Source organism: Struthio camelus, unplaced genomic scaffold (genome assembly GCF_040807025.1).
Source record: "Struthio camelus isolate bStrCam1 unplaced genomic scaffold, bStrCam1.hap1 HAP1_SCAFFOLD_102, whole genome shotgun sequence".
In the NCBI taxonomy this organism is placed as follows: domain Eukaryota; kingdom Metazoa; phylum Chordata; class Aves; order Struthioniformes; family Struthionidae; genus Struthio; species Struthio camelus.
This window is the reverse complement of record NW_027182697.1, coordinates 95,833-120,875: the sequence shown is the minus strand read 5'-3', so window position 1 is coordinate 120,875 and position 25,043 is coordinate 95,833. Positions and strand designations below refer to the sequence as shown.

General features: G+C 67.0%; 2 protein-coding genes and 1 long non-coding RNA gene across 17 annotated transcripts in view; 2 read left to right on the top strand and 1 right to left on the bottom strand.

Moving 5' to 3' along the window:
* The first annotated feature begins 526 nt into the window (after positions 1–526).
* On the top strand, positions 527–8,677 carry CYB5D1 (cytochrome b5 domain containing 1). Of its 5 annotated transcripts, XR_011138297.1 has the most exons (11): positions 1,208–1,873; positions 2,566–2,802; positions 3,069–3,189; positions 3,663–3,783; positions 4,078–4,742; positions 4,836–5,119; positions 5,936–5,992; positions 6,157–6,302; positions 6,463–7,698; positions 7,996–8,068; positions 8,597–8,677. XR_011138297.1 is itself a non-coding variant. In XM_068929365.1 (6 exons), exons 1-6 carry the CDS (start codon positions 1,794–1,796, stop codon positions 5,075–5,077), a joined length of 1,470 nt encoding a protein of 489 aa, XP_068785466.1. In that variant the 5' UTR covers positions 1,205–1,793. The 5 variants fall into 5 exon arrangements, 3 of the variants coding, with proteins under 3 accessions (XP_068785469.1, XP_068785466.1, XP_068785467.1); XR_011138298.1 differs by having other exon boundaries at positions 1,210–1,873; positions 4,552–4,742; positions 4,836–5,073; positions 6,157–7,698; XM_068929365.1 differs by lacking the exons at positions 5,936–5,992; positions 6,157–6,302; positions 6,463–7,698; positions 7,996–8,068; positions 8,597–8,677 and having other exon boundaries at positions 1,205–1,873; positions 4,078–4,746; positions 4,836–5,077.
* Positions 7,176–13,519, bottom strand: LOC138065168 (uncharacterized). Of its 6 annotated transcripts, none has more exons than XR_011138299.1 (4): positions 11,530–13,519; positions 8,919–8,984; positions 8,161–8,312; positions 7,176–7,310 (listed from the first exon to the last, which is right to left on the bottom strand). It is a non-coding gene; the product is annotated as an uncharacterized lncRNA (long non-coding RNA). The 6 variants fall into 6 exon arrangements; XR_011138303.1 differs by having other exon boundaries at positions 8,161–8,297; XR_011138302.1 differs by lacking the exon at positions 11,530–13,519 and adding an exon at positions 8,571–8,728 and having other exon boundaries at positions 8,161–8,297; positions 8,919–9,243.
* CHD3 (chromodomain helicase DNA binding protein 3) overlaps positions 9,836–25,043 on the top strand; it is a 39,963-nt gene continuing 24,755 nt past the window's right edge. For 2 of the 6 annotated variants that reach the window (XM_068929361.1, XM_068929364.1), the window contains exons 1-9: positions 10,572–10,807; positions 20,413–20,531; positions 21,262–21,435; positions 22,083–22,207; positions 22,604–22,842; positions 22,995–23,125; positions 23,676–23,811; positions 23,920–23,982; positions 24,709–24,887. In XM_068929361.1, the coding sequence (XP_068785462.1) occupies positions 10,579–10,807; positions 20,413–20,531; positions 21,262–21,435; positions 22,083–22,207; positions 22,604–22,842; positions 22,995–23,125; positions 23,676–23,811; positions 23,920–23,982; positions 24,709–24,887 (1,395 nt within the window). In that variant the 5' untranslated portion in view covers positions 10,572–10,578. Of the gene's footprint in view, positions 9,973–10,119; positions 10,219–10,295; positions 10,418–10,571; positions 10,808–17,172; positions 17,245–20,412; positions 20,532–21,261; positions 21,436–22,082; positions 22,208–22,603; positions 22,843–22,994; positions 23,126–23,675; positions 23,812–23,919; positions 23,983–24,708; positions 24,888–25,043 lie in introns of those variants that run through there. The other 4 variants (XM_068929360.1, XM_068929359.1, XM_068929358.1 and 1 more) reach the window with 4 other exon arrangements.

Here is a 25,043-nt window from a genome sequence, read left to right as displayed (position 1 = left end):
GGCGGGGCGGGGAGCTCCACATCCCGGCATGCCTTGCGCTCGCCGGTTTTAGGAGGCGGGAGGTGGGGGGGGGAACAAAGGCGGGCGGGGCGGGGCGCGATCCCGCCATGCCCCGCGCGGCAGCATGGCGGGGCGGGAGGAGGGAGAAGGACTACATTTCCCGACATGCCTTGCACGACGCGGCGGGCTTTCCCGGCAGGCAGCGCGCGGCGAGCGCCCCCTGGGCCCGGGCCGACTCCCAGCTGGGGGGCGGGGTTGCTAGGGCAACGGCGCTTCCGGGCGAGCGCCGCGTCGCCATAGGAACGGCGCTTCCCGTCGGACGCCGCGCTATGGCGTTGCCGGGGCAGCGGCCGGCGTCGCCATAGGAACGGGGCTTCCCGGCAGGCGCCGCGCGCCGCGTCGCCATAGGAACGGCGCTTCCCGTCGGACGCCGCGCTATGGCGTTGCCGGGGCAGCGGCCGGCGTCGCCATAGGAACGGGGCTTCCCGGCAGGCGCCGCGCGCCGCGTCGCCATAGGAACGGCGCTTCCCGGCGGGCGCTGCGCGCCGCGTCGCCATGGCAGCGCGCGGCCGACCTCGGCCATGGCGCCGCCGCGGCCCCGGTACTTCACGGCGCGGGAGGTGGCGGCGCACGCGCGGCCCGGTGACCTCTGGGTCAGCTGCCTGGGCCGCGTGCTCGACCTGACGCCGCTGGCGCGGGAGCACCACGGTACGGCGGTCCCGGGACCCCCCACCCCTCCTTCCCCGCTACCGAGGGGGCCCCCCCCCCTCCTTCCCCGCACGCCGCCATTTTGTTGGGGGGGGGGGTCGCGTCCTTCCGTGCCCCATTTCCCTTCTCCGCCTCCCTCCTCCAGGCGACCCCCGTCTGCGCCCCCTGCTCGAGGCGGCGGGGACCGACATCAGCCACTGGTTCGACCCCCGGACGCAGGACGTGTGTAGTGGTCGGGGGGGGAACTGCCCCCAAAGACCCCCGCTGGGGTGCCTGCCGGGGGGGGGGGGTGTCACCCAGTGGGTCCCGGTGTGGGGTGGGGGTGGGGGGCCTCGGGTGACACCTGGGGGTTCCGATGTGAGGTGGGGGGTCCTGAGTAGCACCTGGGGGGGGTCTCGGTGTGAGGGGGGGGCCCTCAGGTGACATCGGGGGTGGTCCTGGTGTGGGATGGGGGAGTCGATGTGGGGTAGGGGGTTCTGGGTGGCAGCTGGGGGGTGCTGGTGTGGGGTAGGAGGCCCCAGTGCAGGGTGGGGGGGGTCTCGAGGTGTGGGGAGGTCTCTGAGTGCCACTTAGGGGGTCCCGGTGTGATTTTAGGTGTCCAGGTGTGGGGCATGGGGGTCGTGTGGGGCTTTGTGTGCTAGCATGGGGTGGGGGGGGTCCCTGAATAGCGCCTGGGGGATCCCAGTGTGGGGTGAGGGCTCCTAGTGTTGGGGGGGTCCTAGGATGACCCCTGGGGGGTCCTGCTGTGATTTTTAGGGCTCCCGATGTGGGGCCCTGGCGCTCTCTAGGTAGCACTCAGAGGGTCCCCATGTTGGTGGGGGGGGGTCCCAGTGTGCCATTAGGGGTCCTGGTGTGTGGGAGGTCCCTGTGTAGGGTTTCATGCTGGATGGGGGGCACCCTGGGGGTGGGGGGCTCCTGGTGAAGCCCCCCCCCCCCCAACCGGCAGCTGCTGAGGCGGGTGGACCCGCACACGGGCTTGCCGGGCTACCGGGCGCCGGGGGGCGGCCTGCTGGACGTGCCGCCGCCGGCGCCCCGCTCGGACTGGGTGCCCCCCGCCCGCCCCCCGTGGTGGCGGGACCCCCGGTATGAGGTGGGGCGCCTGGGCGCCCGCCCCCGCCGCCTGCGCGTCCTCAACACCCTCACGGGGCAGCAGGATGTCCTCGAGGTCAGCGTGCCCCTTTGGGGGGGGCCCGGGGCTCGTCACCGTCCCCCCCGGGGGGGGGGCAGCGCAATGGGGAGGCCCTGGATTCCCCCACCACCGTGGGACGTCCCCACTGTCACCAGGGTCGTTGGGGAGGGGTTAGTTAATGGAGGAGGGGGGGCTGGGGGATCGTCAGCCAAGGTTGGGGGACCCACAGTTATGGGGGAGGATCTGGGGGCTCGTTAGCCACCATGGGAGGATCTGGGGGGTCGTTAGCCAAAGTTGGGGGACCCACAGCTATGGGGGAGGATCTGGGGGGTCGTTAGCCATGGTTGGGGGACCCACAGCTATGGGGGAGGATCTGGGGGCTCGTTAGCCACCATGGGAGGATCTGGGGGGTCGTTAGCCAAAGTTGGGGGACCCACAGCTATGGGGGAGGATCTGGGGGGTCGTTAGCCATGGTTGGGGGACCCACAGCTATGGGGGAGGATCTGGGGGCTCGTTAGCCACCATGGGAGGATCTGGGGGGTCGTTAGCCAAGGTTGGGGGACCCACAGCTATGGGGGAGGATCTGGGGGCTCGTTAGCCGGCATGGGAGGATTTGGAGAGGTCGTTAGGTGGTGTGGGAGCCCTGCAAGGACAGGGGAGGCCCGGAGGCCTCGTTAGGGAGCTCGGGGGTCCGGTCAGGCGGGCCCGAGCAGCCGCGGCGGCCGCAGGTGTGCGCGGAGGAGACGCTGCACGACATCCTGCGGCGCTACCTGCCCCGCAACGCCCACGCCGGCAGCTACAGCTGGCGCCACGGCGGGGCCGCCCTCGACATGGAGCGCACGCTGGAGCAGAACGGCGTGGCCGACGAGGGGCCCGAGCTGCGGCGCCTCGGCCTCGACCCCGAGCGCCACCTCCCCGCCCTGCTGCTCTACTTCAACGACGACTTCACCGAGCTCTAGCCGCAGGTGGGGGCGCCCGGCTCCGTTTCGGGGGGGGGGAACGGTTTTGGGGCGAAGCAGGTGGGACCCCCGTCCCCGCTGGGGCTCTGCTCTCGGAGGGGGTTAAGAGCGAAGCAGCTCTGCCCTGAAGCGCTGTTTTGAGTTGATTTTTTTTTTTTTTCGGTCCCAAACCCATCCGTTTCCTCCGGCAAAGCTCGTCCGGGCGGCGTGGCTCGTCCCCGCGGCTCCAGCCGCGTTCGCTGCCCCATCGCCGCCGTCTCCTCCTTTTCCAGGCTGGCAGCAGCGAAATTCCCTTCCCGAGCGCGAGGATCTGTTCCTCCGAGGGCGAATCCCGGCGCAGGCGGGCTCCTCGGTCCCCGCGGGGCTCCGACAGCGCGGCTCCTTCGAGACAAGGCGCATCCCTGGAACTTTCGGAGAAATAAACCCGGTTTTGGTGTGAAAAGGCCACGGCTGAGCCTCGTCTGGGGGTCGCAGCAGGAAACGGGGCCGCGGCGCTTCCGTCCTCGCTGCCGGGATGGAAAAAAGCCATCGGGAGCCGCGTTGGGATCCGGGTGGCCGGCAGGCAGGGAGGATCCGCTCGCGTCCTGGGCCCGGGAGGAAACCTCGGGCCGCTCGGCTCCGAGCAGCCAGCGGGAAAGCAGTGATTAACTCGCTAACGAGGAGATCGGAGCCCGGTGGCGCTCCGTGGTCCGCGCCTGGCGGAGCGTGGCCAGCTCTGAAGGGGAGTTGGGGCGTCCCCGGCGTTGCCTCCCGCTCGTGCCTTCCTCGTCCTCCCGCCGACTGGCACCGTCCCTTTTCCGTGCGGGAATCGGGGCCCCCTGTGGCCTGGGGTCGGCCGCGAGCGCCCCTGCGACTTCTCCCACCAGAAACCCTCGGGATCGAACCCCGCTCGGCAGCTCCCGGCGTGGGAGGAAGAGCCGGAGCCGGCGGGAGACCCTTCCCGGTGGTCTCGCTGCGCGAGCAGGGGGATCTCCAAGCGGATCCCAGGTAATTGGTCTCTGTAGCCACTAGAGGTCAGGCCTGGAACGCTGGTGCGCAGCCCCCACCCCAAAATCCAGCCTGTTTTCCCTCAAATTGAGGGGTGCCGCGTGGCACGAGGCTCCGTCTCTGGTATCCCGGCACTCTGGTATCCCGTTGGTTTTTCGGGGACGGCCCCCCCCCGTCCTGCTCTCACCCCGAGCATCTCTCTGACCCCGAACCTCTGTCTGGTTCGGAGCAATGCCACAGGACGGTGTGGGGAAAAGGGAGCCAAAATGCGGCGTTTTGCTCCACAAAACCAAGGAGGATGGAGACTCCGGGAGCAGCCGCAGGGCGAACTCGGCCCCAATATCGGGCGCTTGGAGAATCTACGTCCCAGGAAGTCGGGTCTGGTGACCGGCGGCACTGTGACAGCCAGAGAGACGGAGGAAAAGGGTCCTTCGGGAGCCGGGGGGATCCTGAGGCAGCGGGATCGGCCCTGGGACGCACGTTCGGACGGCGGCGGTGCCCGGCGGGGTGGGAAAGCGGCTCCGCTGTCACCTCGGGGTTTCTCTGGCCCCGTTTTCGGGGTGCCCCACGAGGTTTGGGTGCTTTTGCCCCTTCCCGGCTGGGATTTTTTTATCCCCGATGCGCGCAGGCAGGTTGGGGCGCGTTCCCATGGGCTTTTTCTCACAGTTCAGTCCCCGAACCCGCTCCCGAGGATTTGGAGCCTTTCCCATTCCCTCGGCGCGTGGTTTTGGGGCTGTTCCTCCCCTCTTTGGGTGCTCTCCGCTACAGAGCAGGGACCAGCGAGGACACGAGACGTCACCCAGCTCCAAATCCAGCTCCTTTTGCCTTGGCTCAAGCGAACGGCATCCGCAACCTGCCCGAATCCCGCTGGTGTCGGGGCGAGCGGCCGACGGCTCCGGACCCCGCGACTCGGCTTTTTTCCTCCCGGGAGCCTTCAGCGGAGATATTTGGAGCTGGTTGTAGGTCCTGGAGCCTGAAGGGCAGCGTTTGGGGCTTGTGCCAGTGCGGGTTCACCAGTGTCTAATAAGGGATCGCGTTCCTCTGCAATGTAGGATCGCCGGATGTTAATCCGACCGGAGCAGCAAGAGCCGGAGCTCATCCGTCTGCTGGGGGTCGGAGCGAGCGGCGCGAGCCCTGTCGTTGCGGGGTCCCGCGCCGGCGCGGCAGCAGCCCTGACTCATCATCGGTCGAGCAGAGCCGGTTTCCCTCGGGCCCCGGGTCGAGGCCGTCCCCGGCGTTCGGCCGCGGCTTCCCAGCGGAGAGAGGCGCTCGGAGACGGCCGCCGCGCGGGTGACGCCGGCTGGCGTGACAGTCGGCGGATCGCCGTCGTGGCGGGGTTCGGGAAACGCCGCTGGAGAGCCGGTGGTGGGGCCGGATCCCCCACTCCCGTGCGGAGTTGGGAGGCGCGTGCTGAAAAAAGCCGCCCGGCCCCCAGGCGCGTCCGGGGAGCGCGCGGCCCCCGCCTGCCACTGCGCTGGCCCTCGGGAGCAAAGAGCATCCCCTGGCTCCCGCGGCAGCAGCTGACGTGGAAAAGCTCCTCGCGGCGGGTATTTTTAGCAGCTTCCAGCATGATTTAGCAGCTGGAGGCGAGGAGGGGAGCCAGCGCGGCGCACTCGCCAGCTCCGCATGGGCCCCGGCGTGGGAAAGACCAGGGCTCAGCAGTGCAGATCTGCCAGCAGCGGGGGGCGGGGGGAAGGGAATAATCACAGCGCGTGCTCGTTATCGCCAGGATTATGATAAGAGTTGGGCACAGAGACTTTATTTTCTCATCCTTGTTTTTGGGAGGAGAGAGGGGGGAAGAACAACCTGGCGGGAGGGCAGGTCTGGCACCACCGGAGGGAATTTTTTTTGCGGCGTCCCTTCGATTTGGCTGGACTGGTAGCGTTGGGCGCAGGGGGGAGGCAGCTGCAGAAGAAAGGGGAAACCGGAGCTTTCCTCAGGATTCCCTCCGTGACAAATATCCAGGTGGTTTGATTTGTTTTCGGTGCCCCCAGCCAAGGTGAGGCGGGTGCCACCGCTCTGCTGGAGCTCAAACACGTGCCAAAAAATTGCTGGGGGGCGGGGGGGACTGAATTTCAGTTCAAAGAAAAATCCCTCCTGGAAAACATCCAGCCTTGACCTAAAACCTCTTGTTCTCCGCGTTTCCCTGCAGTTGTGTCCGGCCGGAGCAGCAGCAAGGAGCCAGCCGAGCGCCCCGGGGCCAGCGCAGGTGAGCGGCCGCCTGGCGCGTCGCCCCCGAGCCGGGCGCCGGCCACGTCCCGCTGGCCCCTCCGCGGCCTTTCATCTCCCGGCGGGAGCTGCCAGCCGCTGGCGCGGCCCCGCGTCACGTGGGCAGGGATTTCTCCTCGCCGCTGACCCGAGGCCGCGTTACAGTAACCCAGAGGTGGAGCGAAGCCGGACGCCGCTCGCCCGCGCCGCCGAGTCTTGCCGCCGCGACCGCTCTCGGCATCCCGAGGCCTCCGTGCGTCTCTGCATGTCCTTGTTCCGCTGTCCGTCTGTCTCGCTGCGTCTCCTTCCGTGTGTGTGTCCGTTTTTCTTCCCCCCCCCCCCCCCCTTGGACCCTGCGCAGGCAGCTGGCGCGTGGCTCTAATCAAAGCCTCGTTTGCTCCGCTCCCCCCCCCCCCGAAGAGGAGGTTTGGGCTCTCTTTGGAGGTTGTCGCTTTTATCTGCTACCTTCAGGGCTAAGTCCTCGGCGGGTGCGAATCAGCCCGGCGCTGCCAATTGGCGCCGGATTCCGGCTCCGGCTGTCCAGCGAGAGGAACGGGGTGCGGATTACGCGCTGCCAGGGCTCGGGGCTGCGCGCGCCGCTCCAGCCGGCTCTGCCACGGAGACGCGCCAGGCTCGGTCGCGCCGCCAACGCTCCCCTCTCTAGAAATGAAAATCCCCTGGAAAAGGCTGATCCGCGGCCCCCGCGAGAGCAGGAATCCCCTCCGCGTGGAATTACTCATCTCGGTAAACGCCACGTTCCCGTGCCCCGAGGCCGGGGGAGTTGCTCGTCGCCCGCGACGCTGCCCGGAGGCCTCGGCCGCGATGTCGGCTCCGTCTGGCCGCGTTCGGCTCCGTCTGGCCGCGATGCCGTGGGAAACGAGGGTTTATTAGCTAAATCGATGAGGCAGCTGGGAAAGAAGCGCCGGAGCTGGAGCGTCTCGGCCGCGGGGCAGCCGGGCTGGAAAGCGAGGCGGGAAGGCCCGGTCCCCTCGGAGCTGCCACGTTCCCCGTTCTGGGCTTCGCTCTGCTGGTCCCCTCCAGTCACTGGCCTGTTTTTAGGGGCTGCGCCGCCACCCAAAAGCGTTATTAGCGGAGGAAAACGAAGCCAAACCGAAGCGATGGAGGAAGTAGGCATGGAAGAGGCAGCGGCAGCTTCCGCAGGAGGTTTTCCCACAACGGCGACCGTTTCCCCAAGCCGGTCGGCGCGTAAAAGCCTCTGTGACCCCTCTCGCCGGGTGAAACGCGGTGATAAGCGCTGCGACTTCCCTATTAGCGTCATGCCGCGTGTTGCTCCGGTCGCGCCCCTGGCCGTCGCTGAGCTGCGAAGAAACATCAAAGACGGGTTAGAGACAGAAAAAAGGGGGGGAGAAAAAAAGAAAAGCCTGCCCTGGCCGTGCCCAAGGGAACAGAGACCAAGCCGCAAGCAGCCAGGGTCAAGTTTAAGGCAAGTTTCTCCCGGCGGGGAACGTGCGCTCCGGCCGTCAAAGCCTCGCAAATCGTTAAAAACGCTACCGGGGAACCTGCCCGCGACAAAATTAGCGGCGGCAGGTTGCTCCGCGGCCCGTTAGCTGCCAGGAGGGGAGCGGAGAGAGAAGGTGCCTGGACAGTGGTGTCAAAGGGGGCAGCCGCGAAAGGACCGAACTGGCAAAAAACAAAGAAAAAGAAAAAAAACCCACCTTGTGGAAGTGAGAAATAAACATGAACTGGGTAGGAAAAAAAAAAACAAAAAAAGGTTGGGGGGGGGGCATCAACATATTCTTCTTGTCTCCAAATTCCTCCCAAACCGCTGGCCGCCCGCGCCAGGAGGGAGCCGTTTCGACACGAATTCGTGGTGCCGGTGCTCCCGGGGGGGAGCTTGGGTTAAATATAAAAGGCGCCGCGGGAAGCAGGCGGCTGGCGAGCGGCGCGGCCCCGTGGGCGCCGAGCACGGGCGGTCGGGGAGCGAGATTCGCTCTGCGCAACGATTTCTTTCCTCCCCACCCAAAAATACCTATTTTTTGCCAGGTTTGTAGGGCAAAAAAGCAGCTGAACAAGCCCAAAAATGAATATCGAAGCCGTGCCTGGTGTTAAATTCTTGGTGAGCAGCGGGAGTTTGGCCTGGCTGTGGTGCAGTTTGGGGGGATTTATGGAGTTTTTCCTTTTTTTGGGGGGGACACCAGCCCCGCCTACCGCGCTCTGGCTTCGTGCAAACCACGAGGGGTTTGGGATCCCGTCCGGAAAAGGCTTTTTCTCCCAAAAGCGGAGGGGGTCGGTGTCCGAGGGCCACGGGAACAGGTCTGCGGGCATCGCCGGAGTCCAGAGCAGGCCTGATTGCAAAAGGCCTCGAAATCAGGGTTGGGAAGAAATTAATAATCGTTATTTGCAATTTGTCGGTGGAGGGAGGGGGGGAAAAAAACCCCACAGGTGAGGTGAAAAGCTCCTCTGACCTGAGCGGGGAACGTGTTTGATGAATTATTTGGGGGAAAAAAGAGAGATGGAGAAGAAGGGAAAAATAAAAGCAGGGTCCTGGGCTGCCGTCCAGCGGCCGCCGGCTCGTCGGCTTTGGGCCTCGAGGTGAGTTTGCGTTTCCCCCATCGCACCTTTTTTTAAGTGTAACGTTCAACAGATGAAAGCGTTTCTTAGGAAGCAGCGGGAACGAATCCCGAGGGCCCGGCACGCGGCGGTTCGAAAACCAGGACGATCTGGGGAGAGCGAGGCTGCCTTCTGGGGCCGAAAAGATGCTCCGGGGGCAAAAATGCTGCAAAAATGCCCTGGTGGTGTCATCCCGCCGCCCCCGAAAAGCCCATCGGGGCGCCCCGAAGGGCTCCTCCCCGGGCCCCCTTGCTTCGGGGGGGATTTGGGGGCGTTTGGGGGTCATTGCTCCGTGCGCAGACAAAGCGGGAGACATCGGGGGCCCCGGGGTGAAAAATCCCCTTTTCCCTGCTCACCTCCGAAAGCAGCACGGCGGAGCGGTGAAAACATCGCGTTTTTCACCCCAATTTTTACGGGGGAAGCTACGGGGAGAAAAAGAGAAAGGGGTGAGTGTTTCTCGCCAGCAAAGCGGGGCAATCGCGGCGGTGGGGGGGGCGGGGGGGGTTTCTCTCCCTTTTAATTATTTCTCGGTGTCGGTTTTACCCGGGGAGGCGCGTTGGCTTTGAACGCCGGTGGAGGAAAACACACAGTTAAATCATTCCTAACGATGCACTTAAACGAATTTGGACCATGCGCTTAAATGATTTTTCAAGGCTGTTTCTTTTCTTTCCCTTTTTTTTTTTTTTTTTTTTTTGTTCTTCCTTGCCCTACAGCCTAAAGAAAGAAAGAGTAGGGAGGGAAAATAAAAAAACACACACACACACACACACACCACTCCCTTCTGAAGTATTTAAAAGTAGGGAAGGGAGGGGGAAAAAAAAGCCCCCCCCTTGTTTTTTTTTTTCTCCCTTTTTTTTTTTTTTCCGCCTGTACTAGTAAAGCAAGGAAAGCGGGCGGAAAAAAAAATCTCGTGGTGTTACTAGTATGGAACTAGTTAACCTTTAACAATTTATGCTGATGTCATACTGAGCATGAGTACTGATTAATCCAGCCTTTTCTCTCTCCCCCCCCCCCGCAAAAAATATTTTTATTGAGGGAGGTGGGGGGGGAAGTATAAGGGGAGGGAGGAAAAAAAAAAAAGAAATAATTTAGAGCAGCCATCTTTGTTTTATGCAGAAATCTTTCTCTTTCAGTTCCCCCCAGCGCCAGGAATATACAAATATTGTTCATCTTATGCACTGATCTGAGATCTTCTGAGAGATTAAAAAAAAAAAAAAAGAGAGAGAGAGAGGGGCCAGCAAGCCAAAAATCAGAATTATTTTATATCGCCAGCTATATATATTCCGAGCAGCAGCAGCAACAACAAAAAAAAAAAGGGGGGGGGGAATCTAGGCTGCTTTTTTTTTTCTTGCCTGATTTTTGTTGAGGCTTTTTTTTTAATCTTTTTTTTTTTTTAACCTCAAGGAAGAGGTGTGTGTGTGGGAGTAGGGGGTGACTTAAAAAAAAAAAAATAAGCCAGCCATTTTGGTTTTTTTTCTTTCTTTTTTTTTTTTAATAAAGGGTGGGGGGGATTTGGGGTTTTTTTTTTTTCGGTAACCTCCCGGGGTTGAGGGAAGGGGGGGGGGGGTCGGTTTTAAAAATAATTTAAGGGCGGCCATTTTTGTTCCTTGCTCTTGTGGAAAATATTATTCCGAGCTGCCCCCTCAGAATTTCAATGTATTTTTAACCTCTCTTCTCTCTCTTTCTTCCCCCCCCCCCAACTTTCTCTCTTTTTTTTTTTTTTTTGGCAGGGGAGGAAAGGAAGGGGGGGGAAGTCGGCGGGGGAAGAAAAGTTCGGGGAGTTTTCTCGCTGTTTTGGGGGGGTTCATGGCTGCATTCGCGGGACTTTTTCCTGCCGTTTTCTCCTCAGGCTGAGGTGCTGCGCGGGGGGGGGGGGAGGATTTTTTTTGGTGTGTGGCGGAGGGGGGCCGCCCCCCCTTCTCTTTTCTCTCTCTCTCTCTCCCTCTCTCTCCTCTCTCACTCACTCCCTCTCTCTCTCTCTCCCTCCCTGCCCCCCCCCCCACCCCCAGCACCACCATGGCTTCCCCTCTGAGGGAGGACGAGGAAGAGGAGGAGGAGATGGTGGTGTCTGAGGTGGAGGGGGACGAAGAAGACGAGGAGGAAGAGGAGGAGGAGGAAGACGGAGCCGGGGACAACAGCCCCGGCGACATATTCCTGTCAGCCGTGCAGGCGGCGGTGCCGCTGGCGCCCGCGCCCGCAGCATCAGCTCCCGCCGCGGCCGCTGAGGCGACTGAGGCGCCTCCAGGTAAACAACCTCCCCCCCCCCACCACCCCCAACCCCGGCCCCGCTTCCCGCCGCCGCCGCGCGCGCGCCCCCCCCCCTCCCCGCTAACGGCTTTGAAGGGGGGGGGGGCGCCGTGTTTGTAAACAACCGCCAACGGCTTTCGAACGTTGAGGGGCCGAACGTTCCACCCCCCCCTCCCTCCCCGCGCTGCCGCCGAACGCGCGCGCGCTGCCCAACGGCTCCGGACCGTTGCGGGGCGGCGGGGGGGGGGGGGGCGGTTTCTAGGCCCCCCCCCCCAACCGCCGCCCTCCCGGCCGCCGAACGGGCGCGCGCGCGCGCTGCCCAACGGCTCCGGACTGTTTGGTTGTGTGTGGGGGGGGGGGAAGCGGTTTCTAGGCCCCCCCCCTTCCACACACACACACAGAGGCGCCGCGCTGCTTTGCCCGGTTTAACGCGCCCGCCCGCGCCGAGCTCTTCCCCCCCGCGGCCGGGTGAGTGGATGTGTGTAAAGGGGAGGTGGGGGGGGGGGCATCGGCCTGGCCTTCCTCCCTCCCCCCCCACCGAGCTCTTCCTCTTCCTCCTCAACGGCTCCGTTCCGTTTGTGGAGGGGGAGGGGGCGTTTCTAAGCCTCTCCCCGGTTTAACGCGCCCGCCCGCGTGGAGGGGAGCGAGCGCCGGCCCTCCCCGCCCAACCGTTGTATGGGGGGGGGGGGACACCGTCGCGGCCTTCCTCCCCCCACCTACCGCGTTCTTCTTCCTCCTCCTCCTCAGCGGCTCCGCGTCGTCACGGGGGGGGGGGCGGTTTCGCTGAGGGCCTTCCCCCCCCCCCAACTCTCCGTTAACGGCTGTGGAAGGGGGGGGGCGCCGTCCGGGCGCCGCCTCCCTTCCCCCCCCCCGCCGCCGCCGTTAGTCCCTGGGGTGGGGGAGGGGCGGCTGTGCGAAACGGTGCCCCTCCCCCACCAGGGGGCCGCCTGCCCCATGGACCCCCCCCCACCCCGCCGCCGTGGGGTGGGGGGCGCCTGAGGGGAGGGAGGGCGCTCGGTGCCCCCGTGGAGTGAGTGGGGTGGGGGGGCGCCTGAGGGGCTGTAGGGTGCTCGATAGCCCGTGTTGTGGGGCGATGGGTGCCTGAGGGGCTGTAGGGTGCTCGATAGCCCGTGTTGTGGGGCGATGGGTGCCTGAGGGGCTGTAGGGTGCTCGATACCCCCTGGTGTGGGGCGATGGGTGCCTGAGGGGCTGTAGGGTGCTCGATAGCCCGTGTTGTGGGGCGATGGGTGCCTGAGGGGCTGGAGGGTGCTCGATACCCCCTGGTGTGGGGCGATGGGTGCCTGAGGGGCTGTAGGGTGCTCGATAGCCCGTGTTGTGGGGCGATGGGCGCCTGAGGGGCTGTAGGGTGCTCGATAGCCCGTGTTGTGGGGCGATGGGTGCCTGAGGGGCTGTAGGGTGCTCGATAGCCCGTGTTGTGGGGTGATGTGCGCCTGAGGGGCTGTAGGGTGCTCGATAGCCCGTGTTGTGGGGCGATGGGTGCCTGAGGGGCTGTAGGGTGCTCGATAGCCCGTGTTGTGGGGCGATGGGCGCCTGAGGGGCTGTAGGGTGCTCGATAGCCCGTGTTGTGGGGCGATGGGCGCCTGAGGGGCTGTAGGGTGCTCGATACCCCATGGTGTGGGGTGAGAGGTGCTGGGAGAGTGTCTGAAGGGGTCTAGGGTGCTCGGCGCGCGGTGATGTGGGATGGGGGGGTGCTGGGAGGGCCCTGAGGGGCTCTAGAGTGCTCGATACCCCCTGGTGTGGGGCGGTGGGTGCCGGGCGGGTGCCTGAGGGGAGCCAGGGTTCTCAATGTCCTGTTGTGTGGGGCAGTGGGTGTCAGGAGAGCATCCAATGGGCTCCAGGGTGCTCAGCACCCTGTGCTCCAGGGCGATGGGTGTCGGGGTGGCGCCTGAGGGGCTCTAGGGTGCGCAGCACCCTGTGGCATGCAGTGATGGGTGCTTGACGTGCTCTAGGGTGCTCGGCACCCCATGGCGTGGGGCGATGGGCAGCGGGAGGGCGCTTGATGGGCCCTGGGCTGTTCGGCACCCCATAGTGTAGGGCAGTGGGTGCCAGGACGGCGCCTGATGGACTCTGGGGTGCTCGGCGCCCCATGGCATGGGGTGATGGGTGCCTGCTGGGCTCTGGAGTGCTCGGCACCCTGTGGCATGGGGCGATAGGCGCCAGGAGGGCGCTTGATGGGCTCTAGGGTGCTTGCCGTCCCATGGCATGGGGTGATGGGTGCCTGCTGGGCTCTGGGGCGTTTGGGTGTCCCATGGCGCGCGGTGATGGGTGCCAGGAGGGTGCTTGATGGGCTCTGGGGTGCTGGATGCCCCGTGGCGTGGGGCAATGGGTGCTGATAGGATCCAGGGTGCTCGGCACCCCCTGCATGGGGTGCCGGACGCCCCGTGGCGTGGGGCAGTGGGTGCTGATAGGATCCAGGGTGCTCGGCACCCCCTGCGTGGGGTGCCGGGAGGGTGCTTGATGGGCTCTGGGGTGCTGGACGCCCCGTGGCGTGGGGCAGTGGGTGCTGATAGGATCCAGGGTGCTCGGCACCCCCTGCGTGGGGTGCCGGGAGGGCGCCTGCTGGGCTCTAGGGCCGTCAATACCCTGTCGCGTGGGGCAGTGGGTGCCACAGGGCGCCCGACAGGATCCAGGGTGCTCGGCACCCCGTGGTGGGGGTGTGTGTGCCCTGCGGCGGGGTTCGCGGGTGCCGGCAGGCTGAGTGTGTCGTGGGTGACCCCGCAGCGGGGTTCACGGGTGCCGGCAGGTTCCGGGTGCATCGTGGGTGCCCCCACGGCGGGGTTCGCGGGTGCCGGCAGGCCAAGGGTGTCGCGGGTGCCCCCATGGTGTGGTCCGCGGGTGCCAGCAGGCTCCGGGTGCATCACGGGCGCCCCCGCAGCAGGGTTCGCGGGTGCCGGCAGGCTCCGGGTGCATCACGGGCGCCCCCGCGGCAGGGTTCGCGGGTGTCGGCAGGCCGAGGGCGTCGCGGGCGCCCCCGCGGCGGGGTTCACGGGTGCCGGCAGGCCGAGGGTGTCGCGGGTGCCCCCATGGTGTGGTCCGCGGGTGCCAGCAGGCTCCGGGTGCATCACGGGTGCCCCCACAGCAGGGTTCGCAGGTGCCAGGAGGCTCCGGTGCATCACGGGTGCCCCCGCGGCGGGGTTCGTGGGTGCCGGCGGGCCGAGGGTGTCGTGGGTGACCCCGCGGTGGGGTCTGCGGGTGCTGGCAGGCTGAGGGCGTTGCGGGTGCCCCCATGGTGTAGTCCGCAGGTGCCGGCGGCGGGCCGAGGGCGTCATGGGTGCCCCCGCTGCAGGGTTCGCGGGTGCCGGCAGGCCGAGGGCGTTGCGGGCGCCCCCATGGTGCGGTCTGCGGGTGCCGGCAGGCCGAGGGCGTCGCAGGCGCCCCCGCGGCAGGGTTCGCGGGTGCTGGCAGGCCGAGGGCGTCGCGGGCGCCCCCATGGTGCGGTCTGCGGGTGCCAGCAGGCTCCGGGTGCATCATGGGTGCCCCTGCGGCAGGGTTCGCGGGTGCCGGCAGGCCGAGGGCGTTGCGGGCGCCCCCATGGTGCGGTCCGCGGGTGCCAGCACGCTCCGGGTGCATCACGGGCGCCCCTGCAGTGGGGTTCACGGGTGCCGGCAGGCCAAGGGCGTCGCGGGCGCCCCCGTGGCGGGGTCTGCAGGTGCCCCCACAGCAGGGTCCGTGGGCGCTGGCAGGCCGAGGGCGTCGTGGGTGCCCCCGCAGCGGGGTCTGCAGGTGCCGGCAGGCCGAGGGCATCGCGGGCGCCCCTGCAGCGGGGTCCGAGGGTGCCAGCAGGCTCCGGGTGCATCACAGGCGCCCCCGCGGCGGGGTTCGCGGGTGCCGGCGGGCCCCGGTGCGTCTCCCATCCCCTCGAGGCCTGGGCCGCCCGCGGGTGCCGGCAGGCAGGCGGGCGCTCAGCGGGGCCACCAGCCTTGGCGGGAGCCGACAACGCGCACGCGCGGGGCGCCTGCCGGCCCTGGCCCTGGCCCTGGCAGCGCGGCCCCGGCCGGCCGGAGCGGGGGACGCGCCGGCTGCGCCCCCGCGGGTCGCGGCGGGGTGACGCCGGGGACGCGGGCCGAGGGAGGGCACGGCTCCGGCAGCCACCGGCCCCGCCAAGCAGCGCACGCGCGCGCGCCTCGGACCAGGCGTCGGCTCGCTTTCGGGCGCCGGAGCCCTGCTTTGGTTTTATTTTCTTGTTCAAATCTCGGTTTTCAGCGTTGGGGATTGGAGCGCGGTTTAAGCAGAAGCCTGGTGTTTTTAGGAGCGTTTTTACCCTGCGCGATTTGCCTCCCCAGCTTTGGATTTTCCCCAGCAAAATCTGTTCCGCTTCGCTCCCTTTCGAGGAAGGGGTGCGCGCGGGGGAGCAGCGGCGGGAGAGAGGCTTGGCGGCGAGGAGGGGAGCGCTGAAAAAAGGCCGGAAACGGGGGGCAAGAAGCGGAGCAGCGGAATTCGCGTGGAAAAACGCCGCCGGTTCTCCTCCGCGGGCGCGCGCTGGGCGGCGAGGAGCCGGGCCGCGCGGCCCCGCTCCCGCGGGCTCGGGGCGCGATTCACCGTCGCGGGTGAAAGCTCTGCCACGGAGGGAGGTTTCGAGGCAGAGCTTCGGCCGCGGGATTTGCCGAGGCGAGGAAACCTCGCCGAGGTCTTCGAGATGGAGACCTAAAACTTAGGGCCGGTTAGGGATTTTTTTTCCTCCTCGTGAGTCCCCCCCCCCCCCCCCCCCCCCCAAAAAAAAAAAATCTCAGTTCAGGGCAGCAAAAGCAACTCGGTTGCAAAGTGCCGCTCCTGCGTTTTCTTTCCAAACCCGGTTTTAAAATGAAGTCTCCGTCTCAAAATGGTCAGAAACGCGTGCGCCTTAATTTTAAAAGCAGATTGGCCTCTGCGAGAAACCAGCATTTCTCGTTCCCTAAGGAAACTTTGCTCCTTCCTGATTCTCCGCCCAGAAAAACTTGGAGCCTTGAAAGAAAAGAATCCGCAAACCTCCCCGAGCTCCTCGCCTGCTGATTATTTATTAGTCTGCTGGCCGGGCCGCGCGGGCCCCGAGCACGGCCCCGATCCCGGCGCGATTCCCAGCTCCCGGCCGCGGGGAAGGCGCCGGGAACGGCGCCCCGGCTTTGACGCAGCCGAGACCTCCCTTCGCGATTGTAGCTTGCGGCCTCCCCGGAGCGGGGCAGCGGGAGGGCGGCCTGGCTCGCCGCCCCCTTTCCCTTTGTGTCGCCAGCGGCGCCGGCAGGAAACGGGTGCTGGCGCGGAGGGGGCTCCCGGCCGTTACCCGAAACGTCGACGCTCCTCCGCTTCCCGGGACGCCCCCCCCCCCGGCCGCGGCGGTCCGGCCCCGCGTGACCCCGGCGGCGGAGCGCTCGCTCCGGGGAAGCCGCCGGCTGGCCGCCGGCCGGGCTCGCTCCGCAGCCGGCTCCGGGCCCGGCACGCCGCGAGGTTTCCCCTGGCAGAGCTTCCCTCCCGCCGGATCCCCCCCTCTCCCCGCGGCCGGCCTGCCTCCCTCCCTGCGCCGTTCAACGGAGCGCAGTCTCCCTTTCCGAGGCCGCGCGTCCCCCCGCTCCGGCCCTCGCTCTTCCTTCCTTATTTATTTATTTTTTTTCCCCCGCCAGCTGCGAACAATGGAGGGCTGCCGGGGAGTCGCGCGCTCCTGGAAGCGGGGCGGCTTCGCTCGAGCGCCCGACTTCTTCCGAGGGGGAGGGAGGGAGGAAAGCCGCGGCGGCGGCGGCGGCGGCGGGGGGGGTGATGAGATGCGTCACGCGATGAAGTTGCACGGCAAACCCCTCCCCGGCCAACCTGCCATTTTCCAGCTGCTCTTTCGAAAAAAAAATCAGAAGAAGATAACCCGGGAGAGGGGGGAAAAAACCCCCCACCGTTCCCCCCCACCACCACCACCACCCCAGGAAAAGGGCTTTTCGCCCCTCTCCGCTCCGAACTCGGAGGAGCCCAGCCTTGGCCCCCTCTTGGTTCCCCCCCCCCTTTTTTTTTGTTAACCCGCACGCGCTAACGATTTAAAGATGCGAGCGGCCCGCGCGGCTGCCGCACGCGAGGGTCTTTGTTTCTGCTCGCGATTAAACAACTGCCGGTGGCTGGTGGTGCGAGAGGCAGGAGCGGTGGGTACAGGCGCGCCGCCTGTGCGCGCGTCTCTGCCTGTACGCACACATATATGTATTTTTTCAAGGTAAGGGGAGTGGAAGCGTCACGTGTGTGGAAAATTCTAGTTGATTGCCTGCCAAAGTATTCATGCCGGCCGCGCATGTGTATTAATATCGTGATTAGGGAACCGGGGGGGGGGGGGAGCGCTGAAAAAGGGGAAAAGCGGAAAAAAAAAAAAAAAAAAAGGCCCAAGATTGATGGCAGGCGGCGGGGCTGAGCGGGGGCCGGCCCGGCGCGCGGCAGCGGCACCCGGCGCCATGCGGGGAACGCCACCAGGTGACTGCGCCCCGCGGGCCGCCGGAGCCAGCCGGCCGCGCCGCCCTCCCGCCGGGCCGGATTCCCCCCCCCCCGCCCCCCCCCCGGCGCGCGGCGGAGGGGAGCGGCGCGCCCGGCCGGGGCTTCCCCCGCCGCTGGGCTCCGGGGTGGGGGGGGAGGCGCGGGGGGCCCCTTGTATTTCCGCCCGTGCGCCCCGGGGCGGGAGCAGGCGGGGGGGTGGGGGGGGGCTGGCTGGCTTTTTCCTTTTCCTGCCTTTTTTTGTTTGTTTGTTTCCACTCCCGGGCCCGACTTCGGCCAACCCTTGGCTTCGCGCTCTTCCCCGAAACCTCGCGGCCGGGTTACTTGGCAGCGCGCGAGTTTGGGCAATGCCAGAGGATTAGAGGAGGAATCTGACCCCGGCAGGCTGGCAGGTCGCGCTTCCTCTCCCGCGCCCGCCAGGCCGAGCCGCCGGCCCCTGCGCGGAGCCCCAGCGCGGCCGCCGGCCCGCCGAGGGGGCGGCCCCGAGTTCGCGGCCGGTTCCCCTCCTCGGCGGCGCGCTTAATCTCTGACCCGCGGCGCTCGGCTGTGTTTTCCTGCCACCGTTTATCCCTTGACCTCTCTCGCCGAGGCTTGTCAGCGAGGCCGCGGACGGGTGCCAGCGCTGATTTACGGGGAGAGCCGCGCCGAGGCCTTGCCAACTCGCCGCAGGGGCCCACGTGCCGGCCCGGTACCCCTCTATCCTCGCGCGGCCCGCTCGGGCGTCACTTCTGTCCTCGGGCTCGGCCCGGCTGCCAAAGTAAAACACAAAGAAACCCCACGGAGGCGGCCGGGGGCATCTCCGCCGCCGTTCCCGCTCCGGGGTCGGGGTGGGATCGCGGCGAGGACGGCGGCCCGTTGGGGAATCCTCCGGCGGTCGGGCCCGTCGCCCGGGGAGGAGGAGCTGCGCCAGGGCGGGCGGTCGCTCCGTCCGCTCGTGCGGCCGAGGAGGAAAGAGGCTGCCGGCCGCGGGAGGAAGGAAACCGCCTGGGGAGCACGCCGGCCCTCGCGGCCCCTTCCGCCGGGGAACCTCTTTTGGGGATAAAACCCCTCCGTGGGCGTTTCTGAGGAGATTTGAGCGTGGTCCAAGGGGTGCAGCAGCGCACACGCGGCCCCGGCGGCTCCTCCAGCTTCAAGCTCCTCCGTGCCGGCCCTTCTCCTTAGCAATATCAGCGCTGAGCCCCGGTTGTTTCCGTCTCCTAATTATATTCCGCCTCCGGGGTTGCCAAACCGGCACGTTGCACCGACACCGAATTAAGAGGAGCGCTAGGGAAAAAGAAAGAGGGGAAGAAACCCCAAAAGCTCCCACAAAAAAAAAGAAAGCCCCTGGGTCGCGGGGCTTCGCGTCGGCCGCCGGCACCTCCCGGGAGCAGCGGGGCAGCGCCGAGCCGCTAACGGCTTCCGCGCCGGCTGTCCCCGGGTGTTCGCGAAGCTGCGCGTTGGGCATCGCGGCTGCTGAGAGCAGGTGGAAATCTCGGCTGGCGCCAGGGGGGCTTTGCCTTGGCGGCGCCGCCGGGGCGAGCGAGGGGGAAGCGGCTCCCAGAAGCAGGATTCCCCCCCCCCGGCCGCCATGCAAAAAGCCGAGGCTCTCGCGCGGCTCATCCTCTGCCTTTTGCAGCTTTCTGCCCCGTTTTCCCGGCGGTCGCGTCCCAAAGGCCCAGCTCCCGGAGGCCTGGGCCCACAGGCGCCGCTTTTGTTACTTAAGAAGGCAAAAAGGGGAAGGAAAAAAAAAAAGACACGGGGGGAAGGCGGCGAGCCAGCCAGCAGACAAGAAAGAGCCCCGATCCTCGCGTTACGCGTACAATCTCCCGTGTGTTTTTTGTCTTGAGGCTGGGTTGTGCGTGCGTGTGGGTGGTCTGACTCAGTTTTTTTTTTTTTTTTTTCCACGTTGCGAATTGGCAGAATCCAACACTGTAACCCCCTCCCCCCCACCACCAAAAGGGGGAAAAAAAACCCCGTTTCCAGGGGCGGCGGTGCTGGCAAACCCGACTCGCTCCTGGGGACGGAGAGGAAGGGCCGGCAGGGGAGCAGGCTCCGTTTTTGTTAGGTTTTGCCCAAAGGAGTTTATTCCCGGGGCTTTTCTCCCCTGGAGCAAAAAAAAAATGTTTGTTTTTTTTTTTCTGACTTTAAGTAACAGGATTAACAAGAAAAACCACAGCGGTAGCTGAACCCCCCCCCCCCGGCAGCCGAGCCGGGCGGGCGCAGCCCCTGATTTGGGCCAGGCCGAGGTTTTGGGCCAGGCCGAGGCGCTCGTCTCTGCCCAGCGGCACAGGGTGCTCGGCCGCGCTGGCCACCCTGGGCTCCCGGCAAACGCGCGGAAAAAGCCCCCGGCGTTCGTCGCGGGGAGGACTTCGGGGTTGCGGGGACGTCCCCGTCCCCACGGGGAGCTGCTTCCACAGCGCTTCCCGGCTTGGCTCTAAGGCGACTTCGGATGGAGACGTCGGCTCCGGTCGCCGCCCTGGGGCCGGAGAGGGCTCAACGGAGACGCGGCTCCGCTTTGCGAATGGCCCGAGCCGGTGTAAACCGAAAACTGTCCTTCATCCAGATTCATGCCAGCCGCTCATTGATAAGCTCCGTCGTCTCCCAAGCTGCCCCGGGCTCCCGGAGCCGGCCGGAGGCCCGGCGGCAGAGCGGGAGGTAGGACGAGAGCCGCCGTGGGGCCGCCGCCACCCGGACGGCAGGCGCGGAGGCAAAAAGCGCCTCTTCTCCTGGCAGCTTCCCCCAGGCACAACTGGCGTTACCCGCGGCCGGCCGGCTCCAGAGCCTCCCCGGAGCTGGCGAGTAAATACCAGCGCGCAGCTGTCCGCCCTCCGGGGAAATCACACGGCTCTGGCAGGAGTAAATATAGCTCTGGGCACGGGGAGGTTTCCTCCGCGCGGATCCCTCGCTGCCTCTGGAAAGCCGCTGCCGGCTGCTGCCGTCGCCTGACCCCGTTCAGCCGGCGCGACGCGCAGCTCGGCTGCGGGGAAGCGCTTTCCGGGAGGGCAGCACCGGCTCGACCCCGGCGCAATGCTCCGGGACGTAGACGGCGGCTTTCCGAGCCGGACGGGACGGAGCCGGCACGTTTTATTCCTGTCCCACGTCTCGGCCGGCTCGAGCGCTGAATCGGCGGGGAGCCGCCCCCCGCTCAGCAGCTGCCCCGTGTGCCCGCAGACGGCGACGACGACGTGCTGCGGGGCCTGGACGGCGCGCTGGGCGTCAAGAAGAAGAAGAGAGGCCCCCGGAAGCAGAAGGAGAACAAGCCAGGGAAGCCCCGGAAACGGAAAAAACTAGTGAGTCGCCTCCCCCTTGGCACCTCCCGGACGCCTGGGTCCTGATCGCATCCCTGGGGGGGGGGGGTTGGGAAGCACCTGGACGCCTGGGTCCCTGACATGGTTTTAGGGGTCTGTGCAGCACCCGGACGCCTGGGTCCATGCTCCCAGTTGCAGGGGGAAACGTCCCGTCCCAGGGTGGGGGGGAGGACTGGCAGCCCCCTGTCCCCCCCACCCACCCCGTGGCACGGGGCTCGCTGGGACCGGGTGCTGCTGGCCAGCGCTGCGGCAGCAGCACGGCCGAGCTGGCGGAAGCGGCGCTTCCTCTGCCGCCCGCGGGCCGGGGGACCTCAATTAGCACTAATTGCCCGCTCAGCTGCAATTAGCTACCAAAGCCCTGGCCGCCGCAGGCCCCCCCAGGGCCTTGGCAGCCCCCCGGCCCCCCCCAGCAAGCGGCCGGCCCCACGCGCCTCGCTCCTCCTCTCCCTTGCCTCCGGCCGGGGGTTTCCTCGCCGCTCTTGGCACCGCGCTCGCCCCGAATTCCCTCGTCGCGCCCGTGCCAGGCCCGGCCGGCGAGCCAAGGCGCTTCCGGCCCTGCCTCCGCCTGGCTGGGCTCGCTGCCCCCCGCCGGCGTTTCCGTCCGCGAGCCCAGGAGTCCGGGGGGCCTCGTCCTCCTGGCGGCGTGCCGCCGCGCGGGGCCAGCGGGGAGCTCGGCGGCCTGCTGCGCTCATGCCGCTCCCTCGCGGCGCAGGTGAGCGAGGATGAGTTTGAGTCGGAGCGCGAGGAGTACCGGGAGAAGTCGGAGAGCGGCGGCAGCGACTACGGCGGCGTGGCCAAGAAGAAGAGAAGGAAGCACCGCGAAAAGAAGGAGAAGAAGACGAAGCGCCGGAAAAAGATGGACGAAGAGGGAGGCCAGAAAGTGAAGGTACCGCCCCAGGGATGGGCATCACCTGGGGGGGCACAGCCACCCCTGGAGGGACTGTCCCCGTGTCCCGGGCGCTGAGGGGAGGGTGTTGGGGACACCTGGCTGCGCTGCGAGCCCCAGGGAGAGGCGTTGGACCCCAGCAGGCTTTGTGGGTGCTGGGGCTCGTGGGCACCCAAAAACCTGCACTGGGGTTTGTGAGTGTCTGAGCACCCATGCTGGGGCTTGTTGGCACCCAAAAAAAGTGTGCTGGTGCTCGTGGGTGCCCAAGCACCCATGCTGCGGCTTGTGGGCCCCCAAAAAACCTGCACCAGGACTCGTGGGTGTCTGAGCCTCCGTGCTGGGGCTTGTGGGCGCCCAAAAGACCTGTGCCAGGACTCGTGGGTGTCTGAGCCTCCGTGCTGGGGCTTGTGGGTGCTCAGACACCCGTCTCGGGTCTCATGGGTGCTCAAACACTGGTGCGAGGGCTTGTGGGTCCCCCAAAACCCACCCTGGTGCTCGTGGGTATCTGAGCATCAGTGCTGGGATTTGTGGGCACTCGAACACCCGTGCTGGGGCTTGTGGGCACCCAAAATTCCCCTGGCTCGCCCGTGCTGGCGGCCCTGGGCCCGTCCCTGTCCCCCCCCGCCTCACCCGTCCCTGTGGCACAGCCGGTGGAGCAGAAGTCGTCGGCGCAGCTGCTGGGCGCCTGGGGGCTGGAGGACGTCGACCACGTCTTCACGGAGGAGGACTACCACACGCTCACCAACTACAAGGCCTTCAGCCAGTTCATGAGGTGGGTGCTCGCGCGGGGGCCCCCCCGGGTGCTGTGGACACTTCGGCATGCTGCGGGGTCGGCTGTGAGGCCGCCTCGATCCCGTTCCCTTGGGGCCCCGTGTTTTCGGGGGCCCTCGGGGTGCCGCAGGGCCCTCGGGGTGCTGCAGGGTGGCCTTGACCCCCTTCCCTTGGGACTTCGGAGTGCTACCGGGGGGGCTTCAACCTAATCCCTCAGGGATGCTCGCCCACGGGGCGCTCTCAGCGCTCGGGGCGCGTGCTCTGCCCGGACGCCTGGGTCCCTCATGGCGCCCTGGGTGTGGGAGTGCTGCACCCGGACGCCTGGGCTCCCCCGGTGGCATCGGGGGCCCTCCCGGACGCCTGGGTTCCCAGCCCGCTTCCCTCTCGGCCCGCCCAGGCCCCTGATCGCCAAGAAGAACCCCAAAATCCCCATGTCGAAGATGATGACGATCCTGGGGGCCAAGTGGCGGGAGTTCAGCGCCAACAACCCCTTCAAGGGCTCCGCGGCCGCCGTGGCCGCCGCCGCCGCTGCTGCCGCCGCCGCCGTGGCCGAGCAAGTGTCGGCCGCCGTCTCGGCCGTGGCCGCCGAGCCCCAGCCCGCCCCCCTCCGCAAGGCCAAGACCAAGGAAGGGAAGGGTGAGTGCCGCCCGGACGCCTGGGTCCTCGCTGGGCTCCGGGAGGACCGCGAGGCGCGAGCGGCGAAAGTGCCGAGGGGTGCCAGGCGCCCGGACGCCTGGGTCCGGCGGGGGCCGTCCCCGGGTCCCTGGCTCAGGTCCCGTCTGCCGCAGGGCCCGGCCACAAGAAGCGGAGCAAGAGCCCCCGGGTGCCCGAGCTGAAGAGGAAGATGAAGGGGAAGAAGATGGCGCCGCTCAAGATCAAGCTGGGCGTCATCGGCGGCAAGCGCAAGAAGAGCAGCTCGGTAAGACGCTGGGCTCAGCCCGGCCCGGCCCCGGACGCCTAGGTCCTCTCCTGTCCCCAGGGATGGTGCCCCCCCCGGGGTCTGTGTCCCCCCCGAACTGGAGCCCCCTCGGGGTTCGTTTCCCCCCAGTATCGGATCCTGCCCCAGGGTGCACGATCTCCCAGCCTGGAGCCTCCCCAGGGTCTGCATCCCGCCATGTCGTGTCCCTCCCCCGGATCCATGTTTCCCTGGAGCCGTTCCTCCCTCTTCGTGTCCAAATCCCCCCGAACCGGTGCCCCCTCCGGCGTCCGCATCCCCCCCCCCATCGGATCTCCCCCGGGATCCATATCCCCCCAGATCAGATCCAGCCCCCGCAATCCGTTTCCCCCCGCGTTGGATCTCCTCTGCGGTCCAGCTCCCACCCTGCACCGCGTCCCCATCTGACCGTCTCTCCCCAACCCTGGGGGACTCCGCGGGGCACCCCTCGGTCCCGGCTTCCCCAGGGGGCGAACGCCCTGCCGTCCCCCCGCCCGGCGCGGCCGGGGCCCTCACGGCTTCGCTCACGTTTCAGAGTGACGAGGCCGGCGAGGCCGAGGAGGAGTCGGACGCCGAGAGCTCCAGCGTGCACAGCGCCTCGGTGCGCTCCGACGCTTCGGGCCGCGTCAAGAAACTCAAGCGGGGCCGACCTGGTCGCAAGAAGAAGAAGGGTGAGTGTCCCCAGCTGCCACCGCTGCCATCACCGCGTCCCCCCCCCGGCCCCCCGGGGACGTCCCCGGGGCTGCAGCCACCGGCATAACCCCCGTTTGTGTTTCCAGCCCCCTGCACTATCCTGAACCGGGAGCGGGGCCCGGTGGTGCCCGGCGCCGCACCGCCGCATGGTGAGAGACAGCCCCCTGCCCTGTGTGCCCCCAAGGTCCCCCACCACCGGCCTCAACTCGTGCCGGGGGGCTCAAGGGTCCCCGGGGGTCCCCAGCCCCATAGCGTCCCCCCGAGGGTCCACAGTCACATCCCCAGGTCCTTGGTTGACGGGGGGGGGGGGGCTCTGGGGGTCCCCAGCCACACAGCTTCTCCCTTTGGGGGTCCCCGGGGGTCCCCAGCCCCGTGATGCCTTGTGGGGGAGTGCTGGGGCCCCCAAGGACCTGTGAGGGTCCCCAGCGCCATAATGTCTTCGTGGGGCTGTTGGAGTCCCCGAGGGTCCCCAGCCCCCAGTCTTTCCCCAGCGTTTTGGGGGTCCCCAGAGTCCTCATCTCTACGACCTCTCCCCAGGGTGCGTCAGGGTCCTCAGGGTCCCCATGTCTACCCAGCATCTACCCCCCAGGGACCCCCCATCCCCCAATCTTTTCTCTGTGTTTTAGAGGATCTCGGGGTGTCCCCATCCCTGTGGCCTCCCCCTGGGGTATGTCAGGGTCCCCAGGACCCCCGCCCCCACTCTTCTCACCACGTTTTGGGGTCCCTCTCCCACGGCCTCTCCCCAGGGCATCTTGAGAGTCCCCACCCCAGTCTTCCTGGGCATTTTGGGGCTCCCCATAGCCTGCTCCTGGGGTGTCCCGGGGTCCCTGTGCCCACAGTCCTGGGGGCCAACACCGTGCCCCGTGTCCCCGCAGGCGCCGGCGGCGAGGAGGAGGTGGACGGCTACGAGACGGACCACCAGGACTACTGCGAGGTGTGCCAGCAAGGCGGCGAGATCATCCTGTGCGACACCTGCCCCCGCGCCTACCACCTCGTCTGCCTCGACCCCGAGCTCGACCGGGCGCCCGAGGGCCGCTGGAGCTGCCCCCACTGCGTGAGTGCCACCCTGGCGCAGTCCCAGGGGCGTCCCTGGGGTGGCCTGGAGGGGTTTGGAGGTCCCTGGGGTGTCCCCAGGGTGGTCTGAGGTGTTTGGGGGTCCCTGGGGTGTCCCTGGGGTGGCCTGGAGGGGTTTGAGGGTCTCTAGGGTGTC

Bases quoted from the DNA above. Each gene is read 5' to 3' on its own strand.
- CYB5D1 (XM_068929365.1), top strand. From the start codon at position 1,794: ATGAGGTGGGGCGCCTGGGCGCCCGCCCCCGCCGCCTGCGCGTCCTCA. The intron at 1,874-2,565 runs GTCAGCGTGCCC...CGGCGGCCGCAG, and splicing joins GGCAGCAGGATGTCCTCGAG to GTGTGCGCGGAGGAGACGCT. The intron at 4,747-4,835 runs GTCCTGGAGCCT...TCTGCAATGTAG, and splicing joins ATATTTGGAGCTGGTTGTAG to GATCGCCGGATGTTAATCCG.